This window comes from Acanthochromis polyacanthus, chromosome 18 (assembly GCF_021347895.1).
Source record: "Acanthochromis polyacanthus isolate Apoly-LR-REF ecotype Palm Island chromosome 18, KAUST_Apoly_ChrSc, whole genome shotgun sequence".
NCBI lineage: Eukaryota > Metazoa > Chordata > Actinopteri > Pomacentridae > Acanthochromis > Acanthochromis polyacanthus.
Genome location: NC_067130.1, coordinates 29,871,557 through 29,884,134, shown reverse-complemented (window position 1 = coordinate 29,884,134; position 12,578 = coordinate 29,871,557). Strand labels below are relative to the sequence as shown.

Sequence of the window (12,578 nt, the reverse complement as noted above, 5' to 3'; positions counted from 1 at the left end):
GATCATCAACCCATTATGAACTCTCTATATGGGGGAAGACCCAAAGTTGTCAGTGAAAGAGTATACCATGCGGTACGATGTCCCAGTGGAGGTGGACGGTGTGGCTGGTCCAAGAATACCACCAGTGCTGGAGTCCTGAAGAGTTTAAGAACATGCAGGGGTGGATGTAGTTAATTACAAATACTCAAAGTAGTTTTTTGGGGTATTTGAGTTTTATGAGTAGATTTTCAAGTCTGTATTTTACCTATATTTAAGTATTCATTATGCAATGTAATCTACTTAGTTACTTTTAAAATCATAGTATTTGAGTACTCAGTACAGTTTTCATTAATATGCAGAGCTTTTCTCTGCATTTCTGTAGCCAGTAAGGCGATTTGATTGCAAACAAGCCAATGAAAACCAGGACAAAACAAAAAAAAAAGGATGTTAATTACTGATCATAGTTTGATATTACTAAGCACTAAGAATTTAACCAGTTAAAAATGTATTCATGGATATTTAATCAATAGTCAGGGCAGCAACTGCACCTCATCTCATTTTTTTTTGTGCCTGTGACATTTGCTGGATAGGGAAATAAAGTAAGACAAAGAAGCAACCAATCAAAATGAGGAAAAAAAGACTCGTTTTATATCTTCTCAGTTAATAATGATTAATTGATAGCTTTTAACTATTGGCAAAGCAAAATACGCAACATTTGGAGCCCTAGTCCAGAGAGGTGATGGTGGCATCATTAAAAGTAACTAATACACTGAGTAGTTTTTTAATACTCTGTACTTTTACTGATGTACTTTTCAAGCAACAGTACTTTTACTTGTAACTGAGTAACATTTTTGCAATGTAACAGTACTTGTACTTGAGTACAGATTTTCAGTACTCTTTCCATCACTGAGAATATGATTAAAATCAGAAACACGTAATTACGCTGTTACATGATGTATGTAATATGAAACCAGCATTAAAATTAAAGTGGAAATATTAGACAAGTCATGTTAAAAACATAAACAGACATCTAGGTCAGATCAGTATGACAGCATACCATGCGGTAGGATGTCAAAGTGGAGGTAGACGGTGTGGCGGATCTAAGAGCAGCGTAGTTCCGAACAGCCTGTAGAGACATTGTCAACGCATTAGCGACATTTCTTCAATGTGTAAAAACGTGTATGCTCAGAAATTAAAATTTAAAAAAGCAACTATACTATGCATGAAGTGAACTGACGCTAGTAGCAAATCTCGTCTGGGCTAACGTTAGCTGGTTCACAGTAAATAAGCCTTGCTTGAGCTAATGCTAGGCGAGAAACACTTACCGAGTGCTGTTGTGGCTCTGCGGCAGCCGTTGTAGCTGACGCTGGGTTAATTTCGTGTATAGCTGCCAGAACGGCCCTTCCAATACTTTCAGCCAAAGCTGAATCCCTCAACATTGTGTGGTAAGCGTGGGGCGCGTAGCGACAGTGACCGAGTGGAACCGAGATGACGGCAAGGCAGACATGACAGTTCACATATGGAATCATTAAAATCCATGAATCTTTGTCACACAAAACAATCATGCATTTTGGGTCTTCCGTGAATTAATTAAAGGTCTTCTGGAAAAATTAGAAAATATACATACAGTAATTCTAATATTTAGTTAAATGTTCTTTGGTCATTTTTATAGCCATCTATAAGCTTCTGGTTTTTTCTTAACCCTCCTCCTTGCAGAATTGATTCAGCTAAACTAAATTTATTGGCTTTCTGACACAGACTTGTTTCTTCATCACAGTCCACAGGTTCCTGATGGGGGTTTAAGTCAGGACTTTGAGCAGACCAGTCTAAAACCTTCATTCTAGCCTCATTGTCTTGTTGTAACACCAAACTGCATTCAAGATCAACCTTCCGGCTGATGATCTTTGGTTTTCCTGAAGAATATGAAGGTAATCCGTCTTCTACATTATTCCAGTTGCTTTGTATAAAGCTCCAGTTTCACAGAGCTGAATACTGCCGTCACCATGTTTGATGGGAGGTTTGGTGTTCTTGGGGTAAAAAAAAAAAGTTCAAAACCAGTCAGAATACAGTCTGAAATCAGTACTGAAAAAGTCAAAACAACAGTACAAAATCGGGACAAAATCCAAAACTAAACTGCTCCTAAAAAGTCCAAGACCCATCCAAGATAATCTGAAACCAGTCCTAGATCTAAAGTAAAATAAATCTTAAATCACATCCAAAACCAGCAGAACCAAGACTGAAACCAAACATAAATCAGCACCAAGAAAGTCCAAAACCAGACCAACATACAGTCTGAAACCAATCGAAAAACACTTCTTGAAAGCCCCAGGGGATGATCCTGCCACCACCATGCTTCATGGTAGGTTTGGTGTTCTTGGGGTTAAAGGCCTCATCTTCCGTCCTCCAAACATATTTCTGCTCAGTTTTTCTTCCATCTGACCACAGAACTTTCCTCTAGAAGGTCTTTTCTTTGTCGATGTGATCAGCAGCAGACTTGAGTGGAGCTTTAAGGTTCTGCTTCTAGAGGAAGAACTTCCTTCTTCATAGATCCTCTAGAACCCTGTTGACACTGACAGCTGTGTTCCAGCTTATCATTCATTCAGACCTGCTTTTTGCTGATTCTTCACTGGGTCTTGACCATCCTGTCCAACTGCCTCTAACTTTTGTTTATTTCCTGTTTGTGGCAGTGACACAACTGTACCACTCCCTTTATACTTTTGATTGAATAGTTGATTTTGGGATCTGAAGCATCTTTAAAATGGTTCCAATTAACTTTCCTGACTTGTTAAAGACCATGATTTGCTTCTTCAGATCTGTACGCAGCCCCTTAGACTTTCCCACTGTTGTGTTTGTAACTGAGTCTAATGATTGAATTAAATGGGTTCTATTTAAATTAGCTAAGAGAAGTCAGCAGTTGCAATCACTTTTAAGAAGTCAGGCTACTAAAAAACTTTCTACATCAGCAAAACTGATAATTCAAGTTTCTGTATGTATATTTCTTAATCAATTTTTATTATATTAGATTTATACCTCTGAAAACAAGGGAAATGCATGATTGTTTTTGTGCCAAAGTTCCATGTGTTTCAATCATTCCCTCACAGAAACTAGGTATCACTGGAACTCAAGAGTGCCGTGATATACTAATATATGGTCTTAGAAAGTGTTTCTAAACTTTTTTTTGCAGTCATATTAGCATAAAACAGACCTGTTGATTGATTTGAAATGTAAAGCAACCGAAGTGAAGGACACATCTACAAACTGAATTTTAAAATCTTTGGCAAACTTTTATTTCTCTCACAGTATTTCCCTGTTTCAGTTCCAGTGTTTGTAAACATAATCTATATCCCCACTCTGTACAGAAACAACCATACAGCAGAGATTTCAGATTTTCTCAGTCTGTCCATCTCCCTCCTTCTCTGGAGGGTGATTCTTCTGATGATTCCTGAAGTCACTCCTGTGTATGAATTCTTTCCCACAGACCTCGCAGTGATACGGTTTTTCTCCCGTGTGAACCCTTCTGTGGAGTTTAAGGCTGCTGGACTGAGTGAACCTCCTGCCACAGATGTTGCAGCCGTACCTCTTCTCCCCCGAGTGAATCACCATGTGCTGCTTCAGATTGCTGGGGTTGGTGAACTTCTTCTCACACTGATCACAGGCGTACGGTTTTTCCCCCGTGTGGGTGTTCATGTGGTATTTGAGCTTAACCATGCAGCTGAACTTCTTGCCGCAGACGTCGCAGACCGGCTGCTGTCCCGGTTTCTTCCCGGTGTGGATCCTCATGTGGTTCTGGAGGGCGCTGGCATGGCTGCAGCGTTTCCCGCAGGTCTCGCAGATGTACGGTCTTTCTCCGGTGTGGGTCAGCATGTGGTGCATCAGGGCGCTCTTGTGGCTGCAGCCTTTGCCGCAGACCTCACAGGTGAACAGCTTTTCTCCGGTGTGTTTGCTGAGGTGGTTCCTGAGGACGCTCATGTCGCTGCAGCCGAGACCGAGCTCGTCGCAGCAGTTCTCCTTCTGCATGTGAGTGAATCGGTGAGTGGACAAAGACGAGGATGAGAAGAAGCTCTCACCGCACACTTCGCAGACAAAATCTCTGTCTCCCGAATGGAGATTCTCGTGTTCAGCCAAACTTTGTCTGCACTCAAAGGTCTCTGGGCAAAGCGAGCAAACAAATGTCTTCTTCAGCGCACAGCATCTGTGTCGCTGAAGAGCCTGCAGCCCTGAGAACTGATCCTCACATAGCGGGCATGTGTGGGTGTTCGGTTTCCTCGTGTTGTGCTGACGCATGTGCCTGTGGAAGGTCGACTTGTAAGCAAACTCCGTCCCACACAGGGAGCATTTGTACAGTTTCTCTCCAGTGTGTCTTCTTGAATGTGCGATGAGTGTCCGGAGAACGGCGAAACGTTTGCCGCACTCCGAGCAGAGGTGAGGTCTGGAGTGATTCAGGAAGTGTCTGTCCATGAGACACTTCAGAGTAAAGGTTTTGTCACAAGAGGGACATTTAAATGGACCTGCAGTCGCTTTCTTTTTGATCTTTGATGAGGTGCTTGCAGGGTTTGTGTCCTCCTGGACAGTATCTTCATCACTGTCGGAGGCTGCATCAGGCGTCAGCTCCGTTAAAACAGCTTCAGGTTGAGAGTTTTTCTCCTCGTGTGAGACTGCATCAACTAAAACAAAAACAAAACCTGGGAGTAAAGATTTTTATGCTGAAGAAGTAAAACCAACATTCATCACTGGTTTCTTAAATTGGATCACACTGGATTGGTATGCCTGTTATACAGTGGATACGAAAAGTATTCAGACCCCTTGAAATTTTTTCACTCTCTGTGTCATTGCAGCCATTTGCCAAAATCAAAAAAGTTCATTTTATTTCTCATTAATGTACACTCAGCACCTCATCTTGACAGAAAAAAAACAGAAATGTAGAATTTTTTGCAAATTTATTAAAAAGAAAAACTGAAATATCACATGGTCAGAAGTATTCAGACCCTTTGCAGTGACATTCATATTTAACTCACATGCTGTCCATTTCTTCTGATCCTCCTCAAGATGGTTCTGCTTCTTTATTGGAGTCCAGCTGTGTTTAATTAAACTGATTGGACTTGATTAGGAAAGGCACACACCTGTCTATATAAGACCTTACAGCTCACAGTGCATGTCAGAGCAAATGAGAATCATGAGGTCGAAGGAACTGTCCAAGGAGCTCAGAGACAGAATTGTGGCAAGGCACAGATCTGGCCAAGGTTATAAAAAGAATTTCTGCAGCACTCAAGGTTCCTCAGAGCACAGTGGCCTCCATAATCCTCAAATGGAAGACGTTTGGGACGACCACAACTCTTCCTAGACCTGGCCGTCCAGCCAAACTGAGCAATCGTGGGAGAAGAGCCTTGGTGAGAGAGGTAAAGAAGAACCCAAAGATCACTGTGGCTGAGCTCCAGAGATGCAGTCGGGAGATAGGAGAAAGTTCCACAAAGTCAACTATCACTGCAGCCCTCCACCAGTCGGGGCTTTATGGCAGAGTGGCCCGACGGAAGCCTCTCCTCAGTGCAAGACACATGAAAGCCCGCATAGAGTTTGCCAAAAAACACATAAAGGACTCCCAGACTATGAGAAATAAGATTCTCTGGTCTGATGAGACCAAGATTGAACTTTTTGGTGTTAATTCTAAGCGGTATGTGTGGAGAAAACCAGGCACTGCTCATCACCTGCCCAATACAATCCCTACAGTGAATCATTGTGGTGGGAGCATCATGTTGTGGGGGTGTTTTTCAGCTGCAGGGACAGGACGACTGGTTGCAATTGAAGGAAGGATGAATGCGGCCAAGTACAGAGATATCCTGGAGGAAAACCTCTTCCAGAATGCTCAGGACCTCAGACTGGGCCGAAGGTTCACCTTTCAACAGGACAATGACCCTAAGCACACAGCTAAAATAACAAAGGAGTGGCTTCAGAACAACTCTGTGACCGTTCTTGACTGGCCCAGCCAGAGCCCTGACCTGAACCCAATTGAGCATCTCTGGAGAGACCTCAGAATGTCTGTCCACCAACGTTCACCATCCAACTTGACAGAACTGGAGAGGATCTGCAAGGAAGAATGGCAGAGGATCCCCAAATCCAGGTGTGAAAAACTTGTTGCGTCATTCCCAAGAAGACTCATGGCTGTACTAGCTGAAAAGGGTGCTTCTACTCAATACTGAGCACAGGGTCTGAATACTTATGACCATGTGATATTTCAGTTTTTCTTTTTTAATAAATTTGAAAAAAATTCTACATTTCTGTTTTTTTCTGTCAAGATGGGGTGCTGAGTGTACATTAATGAGAAATAAAATGAACTTTTTTGATTTTGGCAAATGGCTGCAATGACACAGAGAGTGAAAAATTTCAAGGGGTCTGAATACTTTCTGTACCCACTGTATATACACTACTGTTCAAAAGTTTGGGCTCACCCAGACAATTTCATGTTTTCCATGAAAATTCACATATTTATTCATGTACTAACATAACTGCACAAGGGTTTTCTAATCATCAATGAGTCTTTCATCACCATTAGCTAACACAATGTACCATTAGAACACAGGAGTGATGGTTGCTGGAAATGTTCCTCTGTACCCCTATGGAGATATTCCATTAAAAATCAGCCGTTTCCAACTAGAATAGTCATTTACCACATTAACATTGTCTAGATTTTAGTTCTGATTCATTTAATGTAATCTTCATTGAAAAAAATGCTTTTCTTTCAAAAATAAGGATATGTCTAAGCAATCCCAAACATCTGAATGCTAGTGTACATGGTAACTACTCTAGTGTAATTTGTACAGCTTTCTGTGGTAAAAGTGATAAAATATGAAAAAAAATTAATGAAAATGAGCTCCTTTTTATACAGAGAAGGTAAAGAAACAGTAGTTACCGGGGGCCTCATTTATAAAGCTTGTGTACGCACAAAACAAGGCATACGCCACTTTCTACGCAAAGGTTGTGATTTATAAAACAAACTTGGCGTGAGAATGTGCGCACCGGTGCGCCAACCTTGATGCTTGATGCTTGCGTACGCACAAAACAGGGCTAGAATGTGGTGTAAATCACAACCTTTGCGTAGAAAGTGGCGTACGCTGTGTACGTTGTGATTTCTAAAACAAACTTGGTGTGAGAATGTGCGCACCGGTGCGCCAACTTTGATGCTTGCTTACGCAAATTTTGGAGACAGAGGGAACGGCAGTGCCGGAGGATGAAGTGGTGAATTGAAACCAGATTGATCTCAAACCTTTATTGTCATCACATATTAGACTTGTAGAGCCGGATAATCATAAACCCTCATTGTTGTACATGTTCCTATAGTGCGCCATTCGGCCTACGACTGTATTTGCAGAACTATGTTCATATATCAAACTTCCATCTTCAAATGATATAGAGCGGTGAGTGGCACTGACTGATTACTAATTTGGAAAAGGCATGTGACACTCAGTCCAATCGCTGATCAAGCGGATAAATAGCGGGTGACAGCCGTACGTAATGTGGCACAATGGATGTGCTGGCATTGCTGGAAGATCACGTTAAGAATGGAGAGAGATTTTAGGGATCACGGAGATTTTCTGGTCCATGACGATGACTGGCTAATAAGCCGATTCAGATTCCCTAGAGCAGTACTCTTGGATCTATGTGCTGAACTGGGCCGTCTTAGACAGACCCACCCGCCGAAACCACGCCATCCCGGTACAGACACAGGAGCTGACGACTCGGGGGTTTCTGGCGCCTGGTTCCTTCCAGCGGGAATTGGCCGACAGGTATGTGTTTTATATGAAGAATATATGCGGTTACATTTGTTGTCTAAATCCTATCTGGGTCTGATATACAGTTAAATGATGTCCTTTAGGCCTGGGATATCACAACCATCCCTCAGCACAATAATGCCAGCTGTTTTGGATGACATTATAAACATGACCAGTCAGTACATCAGGTTTCCTTACACTGTGGGTGAACAGGCCAACATTAAACGGCAATTTGCAGCAATGTCCGGTTTCCCAAATGTAATCGGCGTAACTGACTGCACTCATGCTGCTGTAAGGGCTCCGAGTGAAAATGAATTTGTCTATGTGAACCGAAAAAATGTACATTCAATCAATGTAAAAATTATTTGTACATCGGACATGATCATAACAAATTTAGTGTCAGGGTGGCCTGGGTCAACACATGATTCATTCATCCTGACGCACAGCAGTGAAAAGACTGCCAGCCGGCGCTGCGTGAAATGCCGTGGATCAGCAGCTTATTTATATACAGATACATTCATGAGTTACTTTGCATTGACCATTCATGGTAAAATGTGGGTGTGTTGTGGGCGGGATGTGAGGTGGATCCACCTGTGCAATCTTCCAGCTGGTGTGTGATTTATCAAAAATTGCATGCAGCTGTGCTTACGCACAGTTTTATAAATCAGGGGCGAAGGGCATACGCCCATTTCAGATTTTCGACGTACGCAAGCTTTTAGTATGGATCCTACGCAATGTTTTATAAATGAGGCCCCAGGTTCTGCCACTGATTCTGTGTCTGCTGCTGCAGTTGCCTCTTCAGTCTGTTGCTCCTCTGAAAACACAAAACATTTCAGGAACTTTAGTGAAGCCAGACATCCCGCTGTTCAAAAAGATTTCCCTCAGTCTCACTTTAACTTCAGCTGGTGCTTTAAGGGGCCTTTTTAAGTCGAAATAAACTAAGGAACTGAACATTTTGGTTGGTATTTCTTAGGACGAAAATCATAATCACAATTATTTTGGGCAATATCACAACAATTGAACGCGACTCAACTGACTTCCTTGAATTTAAAATATAATCACTCATGACTGAAAAGGAAACCCTGCTGCTTGGTGACTTACTTTTTGTGTGTTCAGTGATTTGTCCTTGTTCTGGATTCGTTCTCGTCTCTTCCGTCTCACCATCCAGTCCAGCTGTCTGCTCTGCAGCAGGAACGTCCTCAGCTTCACACCTCGACATTTTCAGTATCATTGAGATTTTCTCCACTGCTCCTCTGGTCCAGGTTTTCATGAGGGATGCAAACTGGTTCTGTACAGTCACAGAGGGAGAAAGAAGAATATAAGGATATGGTGGCTTTGTCTGGTTTTTATCCACAATAACGGAACTATAATGGAAAAGTTTGGTGGATTTTGGACTAATGTTAGGGCAGAAAATGTGATTTCTTTTCACTATTTTCAGAATTTCTATTACTTAGAGCTTATATTTATGAGTAAATACGGCAATATCTCCCTGAAACTACTTCAGATTCAACCCAGACAATACAGAAATAGCTGTATTTTAAGTTATTTCATAACTTTGTAGCAGAACTGAAATTATGAAACATACACATCTACCAGACCTGCTATAACGCTTATTACAGCGCAGTAAAACAAAAGAATTATTCAAATAAACTACAGTAGTGTCTCAGTTTATTGTGTAATCAGGGCAAAACATTCAGGATGATTACTGGCAGAATTATAGTCTTATTTCCAATGTTCATTCTATAGTATGTCTAATATATTTGCTTAGATTCTAATTAACATGATTTATGGTTGATTTTTATATATAAAATAAAGGAATCACCTTTGGTAGAATGAAATCAGTTATTTCAGTCACAGTGTAGGGGTGGCACTGACTATTTGGCAAGTGTAAAACTGCATTATTTGAGTTATAACCTGTTAAATATTAGTTATACATTATTTTACCAGGTAGAAACACCTGGACGGATTATATTGTAGGTCACAGAGCAGGTAAAAAATCCTGGATTTGTTAAAATGTGGGACACGGAGGAGGCAAAAAAACACCTGGACTGGTTATGGTGTAAGAAAGATACAAAAGAGCTTAAAAAAACAAAACAAAAAAAACCCCCAAATGCCTGGATGGTTTCTAATATAAGACACAGAGCAGGTAAAACCAACTGGATTGATTCTAATGTAGGAAAGAGCAGGTACTGGTTCTAATGTTTGACACAGAACAGGTCAAATCAGCTCAACTGGTTCTAGCGTAAGACAAGAAGCAGGAAAAAAAACAGCTGGACTGATTTTAATATAGAACATAATGCAGGTAAAAACACCTGGATTTGTCAAAATGAAGGACTGTCGGGAAGGTAAAAACACTTGGAATGGTTCTAGTGTTGGACACAGACAAGGTAAAAACACCTGGACTGGTTAAAAAGTATGACATGGAGCAAATAAAATGCAGTTTGAGGCTTGAAACTGAAAATGTCCATATATTTTGTTGTGAAAACACGTTTAAACATGATTCAAGATTTTTTTTGTCATTTGTGCACAAGCAGACAGTCTAAGTACATAGGAATTTTGTGCAGGGCTCACCTATAAAAACAGGAAGTACATACATTTTCAAAAGAAATATAAGACCAATGAAAGATAAAATATAAAATCTGATAGATGAATCTGAATGCTAGAAGGAATTAGTAAACAATTGTCCAGGAATATGTAGGGAAGATGTTCCTATACAACTTGAATCCATTTAAAACGCTGAATTTGTTTTCTTTTCCATTTTACCTTTTTAACTTTATGTACCTGATTCTTTGTTGGCGTTCTCACCATGGCAACAGCAGACAGGGCTGCTTGGTATTGTAGTTTTTAGCTTTTCAAGCTACCAAAACATTGTTTGTACACGACTTCCTGATCTTAACTAGTTGAAATACTCATAAACAAGCACGCTTTAACTCCATCTGTTCATTATCAGGTAGCTAATTTTGCTCTGTCCGTGTGTGTGTTACCGTTAAACGCTCGTTAAAGTGCCTCCGGTCCTCCGGTGAGGCCACCTGGCTGCTCTCCTCTTCGGCCGCCGTAGCCGCAGCAGAGCGCTGCTGAGCGGCCACAGCCGAGCTCTCCTCCAGCAGCCTCCGGAGGTCCGCCACGGCCGCCTCCGCCACCGTCTCCATCACGGCTCGGATCCGACCCTCCAGCATCTCCGGCCTCGACATGTTCGTAAGTCTCTCCGCGGTTTAAATGTAGTTTTTAATGCATTATTCAACTATAAATCTCACTTTACACCGTCAAGAAGTTGTCTTGTTGTTGACATATTTCTTCTTCGCGGGTTTTCGTCGTCTTCTTCTGGTGAAATTAGCGGCAGATTAGACTCAGCTGAGGCGTGTTGCTGCACCACAGGTCATTTGTAGAACTGCAGGGACACAGTTACATCCTATGGAAAATACAGTTCAATGGAGAAACTCAATAGTTTATATTTTGTTGCTTCTGAGTTAATCTAGATCTGGGACTTTGTCTTCATGAGGGTTCTGATTTGTAGTTTCTGCCTCCCCATTAGCAGGCAATAATTCAGTGCACAGTGACCCAATGTCAAAAATAAAATAAAAATAAATAAAAACAAAGCTTGCTCATTGGGGATGCAGAGAATCATTGGATTTGTTGAATTCTCATTCCTTAGCCTTAATATTCATATTATTTATGTCAAATTCTTAGCTGTATTACTCATAATATATATTATTATTATTTTATAGTTTGCCTTTATTTAAATCAGAAAAACTATTGTTATTTTACATATTATTGAAAAATGGAATTTTTAGATTTCTTTCTGAATTAAAAGTCACAGAAAATATTGAGGAAAATTACTGACAAGAAATATTAAACAATGAAAAAAATGTCAAATTACAAATAATAATAATGATTATGATAATAATAAACAAGAATAATAATAATAAATCTGTATTTTCACAAATGCAAACTTTTTTTACACAATGTGTAACTGTAAAATTGTACCATGTTACCGTATTTAAACTGGTTAATAATTATTTTGCAGATTTTCACTATTATTTTCACAGTTAATGTTAATGTTCAACCTTAATTAATGTCCACATTAAAAATCTGTATTTTTGTAAATGATATTTTCTTCTTTTGCAACAGGTGATCTTAGAAAATACAATTTTTCTGTATGTGCATCAGCTAAAAAAGTTTTTTTAATCATATTTTTCCATTATTTTCACTGTTTTGAATGTTACAGTATTTCAATGCTTTCTGTGTATTTTTTTTCTGGCATTTTGCTGCCAGATTTTCTTCTTTTTTTTTTTACCAAGATGTTTTTCTTCACAGTGTAAATGTTAATGTTTTCCTCAGTATTAACACTAGAGGGCACAATACTGATATAAATACGCATTCATTTCATGTATGGATAGCATCCTGAATACCAGCATTTATTCAAAACTACACTTTTTAATGATTTCCAGAGTTCCCACTAAAAGCCTCAGCTCTCCGCTCATTCTCCACATGTTCACGTCCTCCTGGAGTTCCCGGCACACATCATTTTCTTGGTTTTCACATCTGATTGCTGCCTGTTGACCGAACTCTTGTTCCTGCTGAACTGAGCCAGTGTGTTTGATCGAACTGCTGTCAGCTCAGAAGGCACCAGAGGCAGGCCAGATGGTTCCTCACAGCAGCAGCAGCAGCAGCGTGGAGACTGCAGTCAGGAGGATCCACATCTGATGGTTAAACTCTGCACAACCAACAAAACACAGCAGGAGTTACATTTCCACGTACAGCATTTGTCCTTTATTGTAATTACTTGCAGGCATGTCGACATAAACCAGACTTTTATTTCCAGTGAAATCATATTAT

General features: G+C 40.4%; 1 protein-coding gene across 3 annotated transcripts; it reads right to left on the bottom strand.

The window, feature by feature from the left end:
• Window positions 1-3,238: 3,238 nt before the first annotated feature.
• LOC110967473 (oocyte zinc finger protein XlCOF6-like) lies at window positions 3,239-12,301 on the bottom strand. 3 transcript variants are annotated; one of them, XM_022217095.2, is made up of 4 exons: window positions 12,172-12,301; window positions 10,727-11,151; window positions 8,844-9,030; window positions 3,239-4,643 (listed from the first exon to the last, which is right to left on the bottom strand). In XM_022217095.2, exons 2-4 carry the CDS (start codon window positions 10,931-10,933, stop codon window positions 3,361-3,363), a joined length of 1,677 nt encoding a protein of 558 aa, XP_022072787.2. In that variant the 5' UTR covers window positions 10,934-11,151; window positions 12,172-12,301; the 3' UTR covers window positions 3,239-3,360. The 3 variants fall into 3 exon arrangements, with proteins under 3 accessions (XP_022072787.2, XP_022072788.2, XP_022072786.2); XM_022217096.2 differs by having other exon boundaries at window positions 10,727-11,130; XM_022217094.2 differs by lacking the exon at window positions 12,172-12,301 and having other exon boundaries at window positions 10,727-11,547.
• Window positions 12,302-12,578: the final 277 nt, after the last annotated feature.

What these genes read in the sequence shown, in the direction of transcription:
- LOC110967473 (XM_022217095.2), bottom strand. Translation starts at nt 10,933, where the DNA reads ATGTCGAGGCCGGAGATGCTGGAGGGTCGGATCCGAGCCGTGATGGAG. An exon ending in ACTTTAACGAGCGTTTAACG is followed by an intron (nt 9,031 to 10,726) that starts GTAACACACACA and finishes GTGACTGTACAG; the next exon opens with AACCAGTTTGCATCCCTCAT. An exon ending in AATCACTGAACACACAAAAA is followed by an intron (nt 4,644 to 8,843) that starts GTAAGTCACCAA and finishes TTTTTGTTTTAG; the next exon opens with TTGATGCAGTCTCACACGAG.